This window comes from Heloderma suspectum, chromosome 16, assembly GCF_057233095.1.
Source record: "Heloderma suspectum isolate Gila_16-S chromosome 16, 16-S_ref, whole genome shotgun sequence".
In the NCBI taxonomy this organism is placed as follows: domain Eukaryota; kingdom Metazoa; phylum Chordata; class Lepidosauria; order Squamata; family Helodermatidae; genus Heloderma; species Heloderma suspectum.
Window position 1 is genome coordinate 4,469,938 of NC_139473.1, and position 7,953 is coordinate 4,477,890.

Consider the following 7,953-nt stretch of genomic DNA (forward strand, 5'->3'; position numbering starts at 1 on the left):
CAGGTGGCAGCTCTCTTGCGTGTCCAGTGAAATCATGAGGAGCGGTGGCAGTGGCTGGCTGTTCTTGTGTTGCCGCACGTGCCCGGGGGAGTTCCTTCCAGTGGCGGAATCGCCATTTGCATGGGGGATGTTCTCCTTTTGCTGGCGAAGGCCTTGTTCTCCCCCAGCAAAAAGACCCGAAAACGCTTAGGGGGGACCGTTCCGCTGCACAGACCTGGCCCATGGCGGGCTGCGCCTTTCCCCAAGGGGCCAGGCCGTCCCTAGGCACCCTTATGCAATCGCTGCCATGTTCCTCCGTCCTCTTCCTTGGCAATGAACACACTCCAGGAAACTAGGCTCCAGGCTAACGCTACTTTATTGGTCAACGACCAGCTTCTTTCCAAATGCCGATTCTAGGACACTCTCAGACTGCAGTGAACCAGCTAATCCACACTTCTGCGAATATCAGTAGAGGGGACGAAGTGGAAGTTGGAGAAGCTGCCAGCAGTCTGGGCAAGAACGTCTCGGCCAGACTCCCCTCGCAGGGATGCCCCCCCGTAGGGTGGCTCCTCCGACGTTGGCTCCCACGAGTGGCCAACCTGGCGGAGTGGCTGAGCCTGCCTCCGGCTCTTCCCGCTTCGCTTTGCGACGGACCCCAGCACCCCTCGAGTCACGCCCCTCGCTCTCCTCCTCTGATTTCTCATGGTGGAGGAATGGGGGAGCTGTTCAGGCTGGGCCAGCTGTGTGTCACGGTCCTGGGAAGAAAGTCTCGCCGTATCTTGGCTCACTGGGGAGGGGGCCTTCCTCTGTTCTGGCTGTTCCCAGTCGGATTCTGAATCTGACCTGCCAGACATCTCCACACAGATTCATTCCTGGCAATCGCCACGTGCCACATTCCCCATGTGGATTTCAGTGAATCCCTGTCCCCGGTGTTTCCCACGTTCATCATTTCTGGTGTGGTTCTAAGGCAGGGATGTTGAACCGTTTTTAGCCCAAGAGCTGGATTCCATTTTGGAGAAGCTCTCAGGGGCTGCATTCCAGGGGCAGGCAGGGCCAAAAATACCAGCGGACTTTAGCTTCAAGACGCAACTGCCTGTAACTGAGCCTTACAGGCGGCATTTCAGCCTTTTCACACACAAGCCATGAAACCACCAAGTGCTTGGTGGTTATGAGACAGGGGGTGGGGACAGGAGAAGGGGGGGTGGCCCTCTGGGGACCCCTGGCGGGCCAGATTTAGCTTGCAGGCCTGAGGTTTGACACCCCAGCTCTAAGGCAAGGTGCCTGGCACCCTCTTTTGTTTTTCTATTCAGCAACAGGGGAAGACTTTCCTATTTCCTATAGTTTGTTGTTGTTGTTTTCAAAAACTGAAAAACCAAACCCGCATGCTAAGAGTGAACTCATGCTACGAGCGCCTAGGAGGTTCTAACTGGTTGGGTGTTGCTTCTTTTTACTGATGCGTTTTTAATGGGGCGTTTAATCTGTGTGTGTCTCAATGGCATTTCCTTTTCTGTTGGGATGGGTCTGCCCCCCCAGGTGGTGATGGCCCCGCATGAGCCCCCGGTGGTGTTTGTGGACAACTACATCAAGCTTCTGGCCGACTGCAGCATGGACATCTTCCAGAAGATTCTGGACATGAAGGTGAGGAGAGGCCCTGCGGGGCTGAGTGGCCGGCTTGCCTTTGGAGAACCCCTCCGACTTCTGGGGGAAGCAGAGGGACTGTCCTCTGTGCTGTGGAGGAGGCATTTTGGGATGAGGGTTCTGACTCAGTGGGAGGGGACCTGATTCATAGGGGAGGTCTCAGGTTCAACCCCCAGCAGCCCCGCTTAACGCGGATAGTGGTAGGCTGCTGGAGAGCTCGACGACACGCTTTCAAGAGGGAGAGTAGGCCTTCGCTCAGGGGTGGGGAACCCCTTTCAACCCTGAGGGCCAAATTCCATTTTAGAGACGCTCTCGGGGGCTGCATTCCAGGGGTGGGCAGGGCCAAGGGCAAAAGGGGCAGAGCCAAGCTACAAAAAGGCCTCAGGTTCTGCACCCCTGCCGTGCGGGGCCACGTGAGCAATGACTTGATGTGAGGCAGCTCCCCACGCTCCAGTCCCTGCGGTGCACCAGGTGAGTGTCTCTTGACGCAGGGCTCAGGCGTCCTTGCTGGGCTGTTCAGAACATAACACGGAGTACATGTTACTCTGCTCTGTTCTTAACACAAGGTGGACAAGCTTCTTTCTGTCGGGACCCGTATTCCCATGTAGCTGATCTGTCAGGGTTCCGTTGCGGCAGCGGCCAGGGCCAAAGCAAGTGATTGGCCAGAGCTGAAGGGGATGGGCCACCCTTTCTCTCTTTTTGCTACACCCTTCTCTCTCTCTCTTTCTGCCACGCCCTTCTCTCTCTCTCTTTCTGCCACGCCCTTCTCTCTCTCCCTCCCTTGCCTTTCCCACCCAAGGCAGTACTAGGGAAGGGACAGATTGCTACTGCCAGAGTTCTGAACGGTTTGCAATGCAGAGGGATTTGAACTTCGGACTGGGGCTGCATGACATTGGGCTGAGGGCCGCAGGTTCCTGACCCTTCTATTAAGAGGATGCCCTTGGCCTAGTCTTCCCTTTTGGAATCGTACGGGCAGCCCCCAGCAAAGTTGCCATTCCCCTCAAACCCAAAACGCACTGCTGGGGTAAAGCACTGGCATTCCTGGCAGCCCCCGGCGATAGTAGCCAAGGCCAGAGCTGGGTGCTGCATCGTACCTAAGGTGGCCGCCTTCTTTCTCCTTCTCCCCCCCGCCACAGGGTCTCAAACGGAGCGAGCAAAGCAGCATGTTGGAGTTGTTCCGCCAGAGGCTCCCGGCCCCCCCCTCCGGGGCTGATGCTGCAGGCTCCGTCGCACTGGCGGCCGCCACACCCGAGCAGGAGTCCTCGCGCATCCGAAAACTGGAGAAGCTCATCAAGAAGAGACTCTAGAGATGGCGCTCCCCCGGCTGTGTCTCCAACGGGGCCTCGTTTGTCAGGGAAGCCTCCCCCAGCCTGGTGCACTCCAGGTGGTTTGGACTGTAACGCCCATCATCCCCAGCTGGGGATGATGGGCATTGCAGTCCAACCCGCCTGGAGCGCGCCAGATTGGGGGAGGCTCATTTAGAACCCGTCTCACTCCAAACGTGAACTTGCACTGTTGATGACGGGGAGCCTTGCTCCGCTGCCCTCGCCTGCTTAGGCTGCTCTTCGTGTGGTTTTGGAAGGGCGCGGTTCCACAGGGCTTCTTTCTTGTCGGCCTGTACCGCGTTGGACTGCAGAGAGGCGCCTCTCCCCGGTGAAGGTTCCCCGTCCCCTCCGTGAAGCAATCCATGCACACACCGAACCTTTCCACCTTGGCACCCCCGTCTTCCTCCACATGGCGTCTTTAGATGGAGGAGGGGACTTCAGACCAGCCGCCCTGCGTGGTGTGTCCCGGCGAGACTCGTGCCATGTGATTTGCCCGCTCCTCGCTTCAGGTTTCCGCTTTTGGAAGGGAAGCCCCCTGACCATCTCTGCCTGGCCCACCCAGTCTCTTCCTCTCGCCATGTCCCTTCCCGGGCCGCTCTTCCGCCACGCTGCCGCTCGAGGATATCAGGTGCTGGCATTGTAGTCATCTTTGGATAGGACGGCCATGGCATTCAGTCGCTCGCACGCACGCCTGCAACCCCATTGGGAAACACGGAAGCTGGGCACTGGGGAGCGGGGGCACTGCAAGTGTGTCAGTGTTCCCCAACGCTGCCGGGCAGCAGATGAGGCTGGCAACTTACTTGAGCGGAGCTGCCTGAGATAGGACGTGGCCGGGGTGGGGGTGGGTTTCAGGGCTCCGTTGTCACCAAATGGCCACAATCGGAGGCCCCGTCTTCTGGGCACACCTTGAACGCACTCCAAAAGAAAGTCAGACATGTTTCTTTGATGGTTCCCCTTCCTTGTTTTTGTGGACACTTTTGGCCTCACACCTGGGTGCTCCATAGGAGCAAGGAAATGCGCAGCAGAATGCCGTTGGGACATGGGGTGAGTTTGCACAAGATGCCACCTTGGGCAGGGGGGTCGACCCGGGGCTCCTGTTTTTGACGGCAGCCTTGTGTTTCTCCCATCGTGCCCTTCTGCCCTCCAGCTGGGCTGGGTCATTTCCGCCACTTTCTTTGGGGGTTATGCTTCTACTGCTGGCACCTGAGGCCTTGCTGGGACCCCAGTAATTTCCAGGGTTCTTAGGAGATCATGTGGAATTTTGGAGACTGAAGGTTGTTTCTTTTTCATGAGCAAACCTAGCAAGTATCGGCGTAAAAGATCCCTGATCTTTAAGCCCACGCAGGTGCCACTTTGGGTTCCCAGGAGGGCTGCAGAAAGTGTCCTTAGCTCTCTGTCCCCACCAGTGTCCAAGGTTCATTTGGTTTCTTACCCCCCCCCCCTGGTTCCGTGCCCCTTCCTCGTTTCCTCTGCATGTAACTGACTCTTCCTCGCCTGGAATGAACCAAGGATCTGCATTTCGTCCGTTCCAGATTCCTTTTTCAAGATTCCTCTTCCCGTCTTGAGGTGCTCATAGCTTCCTGACACGTCATCCCCCTGGGAACGTGTCTGAAATGGGCCTCCTCCGCTCATCTCTGATGCTCTTTCCAGAGAATGCGTCGTCGTAAGCATTGATTCCTGCACTCCACACCTCTTGTTTCTGGGGAGATCAATCCACACTGGTCCCTTCCAATCCTGGAGGCTGCCTTAGACGGTTAAGGAATCAGGGCGTATCAAAGAAATACCTACAGATATCGAATTGTTTGGACGCTTCGTGCAACGCCTCCTTTGAAAAGTTTGCTGTTGGGTCACTGGGCTTTCCACCCTCAAAGTGGATGGGGCTGGCCCAAATATGCCCCTCCTAATCACCTCTGTGATGGCAATTTAGATGGCCCTGGGCAGGTTGAGGTCCAGGGGCTCCTAGTTGCTGACCCTTCACTGTGAGAAGGGTCTGCCCTGGTCCTCGCCTGGCCTCCTTGCTTTTCTTCCGTCCTCCCTTTGCCCCACTTGGTTGCCACCCAGGGTGCGGTGTTTGCCCTTGATACCGATCAGCTTGTAAAAGGAAAAGCTAATCGAGGAAGGGAGTGACTTGTACCTCCAAGCTTTATAGCTTACTATGTGAACAGCAAGCCAAACCTGTGAAAGAGGCGATAAATGCCAGGGAAGTGACTGATTTATTTTTTCCCTTGTCCTTTGCAACACAAATATTGAGGCAAAAGGCCGACATTAAAATGAAGGGGTGCCAGATTGTTTAAAGCGAACTTCCCGAAGGTAAACTTTCTGCCATGTAAATAATAAATCTGCTTGTTTTCCTTTTCTTTTTCTAAACACTGATTTGAAAATATCCCCTTATCCCTATTTATCAGCCCCAGTTGATTCTGGATGACAATTAGGTCTCTTAAGTTGTAAATTTTCTGTTAATAAAAAGGACTGTTCTGTGTGTGAGGGTTGGGTTTTTTGTGTGTCTGTAAATTCTGGCTCTTATCTGAAACATCTTTGTCCTTTCTTGCACTGCGACATTTCAGCAAAGTAAATCACGCAGTAGCTACTTCTCGTGTCTGTGTGTGCACACATACATTTTTTGCTGCGTCTGTGGAACAAAAAACGGATTGAAGTTTTGTAATTATTTATTTTTACATTTATATCCCGCCAATTTTCCTCTTGCAAGGAACCCAAGGTGGCTTACATGGCCCTCCTCTCCATTTTATCCTCACAACAACCGTGTGAGGTAGGTTAGGCTGAGAATCAGTGACTGGCCCAAAGTCACCCAGTGAGCTTCAGGGCAAGTGGGGACTAGAATCCGGACTGAGACTTGCATTTCCTGAGTCCCAGTCCAACACTAACACTACATTGGCTGTCTACACCACAGGAATGGCTCCTGCTTGGGAGGAGACAAGCTGAGAACAGGAACTCAAGGCACAGACACAATAGGCAGCCTCCTTGGAGGGCAAATTCTACTGCATTGGGAGCGATCACTTCATGGTGGAACTGCCCTGAACCGGATGTTGATCGGAAGGAGCTCTTAAGATCAGGCTGGTGATTCGTACAGAGATGCAACGGGAAGACTCCTTGGAGGGCAGCTTGTCCAGCTGCATCTTGCTACCAGAAAGGATTGAATGATCTAATTGCAAGCCAGTCTGTCGATGTGGCAAAATTGTTCTCAAAGGAGGCTGATGGCGAAGGAACAAGGCCAAAGCGTTGAGATCACGCAGAGAGACAGCAGGCACCCTCCTTTGGGGCTGGTGGAAGCCTAAAACTTGAATGTATTCTGTGCGGCAGCCCAGCAATCCTCTTGCAGCACACTTGCCTGCTCTATACTGTAGTTTGGGAATTGCTGATCTAACCCCGAGGAGCCTTGAACACTGAATCTCATGTGCCCACGATAAGGTAGCTTTATCTTGCTGTGTTTATATTTAAAACATTTTTCTCCACCTAGCTACCATGACAGATTTATATCTATATGGGTCTATATGTGTGTGACCTTTGCCAAGCCTTGTTCTTTGTCTCTCTAACAACCAGCATTTTCTCTCTTTTTTTTTTACTCTAACTTTTGCCAGGATGACCTTTTCCAGACACCATTGGTATTCAAAGCCAGTGGGAGCGCAAAGCCCGTAAACGGAGCACATCAGGGGAGTGTTGTAATCCCTTTTTCTTGATTTTAATGGGCTGTGATTCAGAAGCAGCCCTTTCTTCTTTTTTTACCGGAAAAGGCTCTCTTAACAAGATCTTTCCAAACACAATAGAAAGCCTGTAATGGGAGCTGCACCCAGGGGACGCCCTTGGTCTCCCTGCTACCTTAGTTCTTAACCTCTAAAATAAAAGATTTACCGAAGGGCCTGGAGCTGCAACAGGGAGCCGTGGCAGCAGCTCACGCGGCATACAACCGTCCGCATGCTGGCTTGTTCAATGGGTCTTACTCCCTAGTAAGTGCGCATGAAGATTGCAGCCTAAGAGAAGCTGTAGAATAGGAATGGACAGGTTCCCTTGAGAGATTCCTTGAAGGATAACTGAATGGAACCTCCCTGTAGAGGGGCAGTCTGCGTTGCCCCCTACTCTACCCTGTTTCTGGAGACAAACATCCTTTTTTTGAACTCCCTTGATCCATTGGCCTGGTCCCTTTCAGCAGCAGCGTGCTGACCAAATAGCCCTCCGCATTAGCCGCCGAGGCAGTTCTTAGAAAGCAGGAGTGCAGAACGCCTGGCCTGCGGGCCGCATTCCGGCCCACCTGGCTCCACAATCCGGCCCTGGGCGCCTCCTGGGCTTCCTCCGCGGGGTGGAGCTTGAGGCAGGAGGGCTTCCCCTGCACTCCCCTCACCCTCCCGTAGGTGACGTCAGTGGGGGCGGCCGCACCTGCGGCTCTCGTCCCGCTCGCCCGGGGCCTGCACCGCGGAGGCGCTTTTCACCCTTTACAAGGCTCCCAGTTTAAGCGATCGTGGCGGCTGCGCCTGCCAGAGCGCGCCTCCGGCTTCAGAGCGGAGCCGCACAAGCCTTTTCGGGATCCGGGCCGCGCCCACCGCTAGCTTGCAAAGCGCATCTGCTGGGGCCGGAGCGCCCGTCAGACGCCGCTGAGTGGCCACGAGCAGCCCCGACGCAGCTGGGGGGAAGAGGAGGAGGGGGAAGGGCGCCAGTCCGGAGGCGGCGAGGTGGAGACGTGCCCGGGGCCCCGCTCGTCTCGGCTTCGCGGTCGGGCAGGCCCGAAATCCCCCCCCTCGCGAGCCTCCCCCCTTCCCCGCAGCTGCCTCTGGAGCCCCTATCCGGCGGCACCGGCGCCTGGACCCAGGTCAGCGAAGGCCAGCGGGTGACCCGCCCGGGCCGCCGCCGCCGCCCCTCCCCGGGAGGAGAGACCGCGGCGCCCCGGCAAGAGGGCCCTGCGCCGCGCCGCGCCGCGCCCTGCCCAGCCGCGCGCCGCAGACGCCGGGGCTGCTGGCTCGCCTTGGCGCCCGGCCAGGCGGGGCCGCCCGGGGCGCTGCGC

At 55.9% G+C, this 7,953-nt stretch overlaps 1 protein-coding gene across 2 annotated transcripts in view; it reads left to right on the plus strand.

Moving 5' to 3' along the window:
- Window positions 1-5,426, plus strand: part of VPS53 (VPS53 subunit of GARP complex) — a 46,908-nt gene extending 41,482 nt beyond the window's left edge. For both annotated transcript variants that reach the window (XM_084823000.1, XM_084823001.1), the window contains exons 21-22: window positions 1,513-1,617; window positions 2,754-5,426. In XM_084823000.1, coding sequence (XP_084679126.1) covers window positions 1,513-1,617; window positions 2,754-2,924 — 276 coding nt within the window. In that variant the 3' untranslated portion in view covers window positions 2,925-5,426. The remainder of the gene's footprint in view (window positions 1-1,512; window positions 1,618-2,753) is intronic.
- The last annotated feature ends 2,527 nt before the right edge of the window (window positions 5,427-7,953 follow it).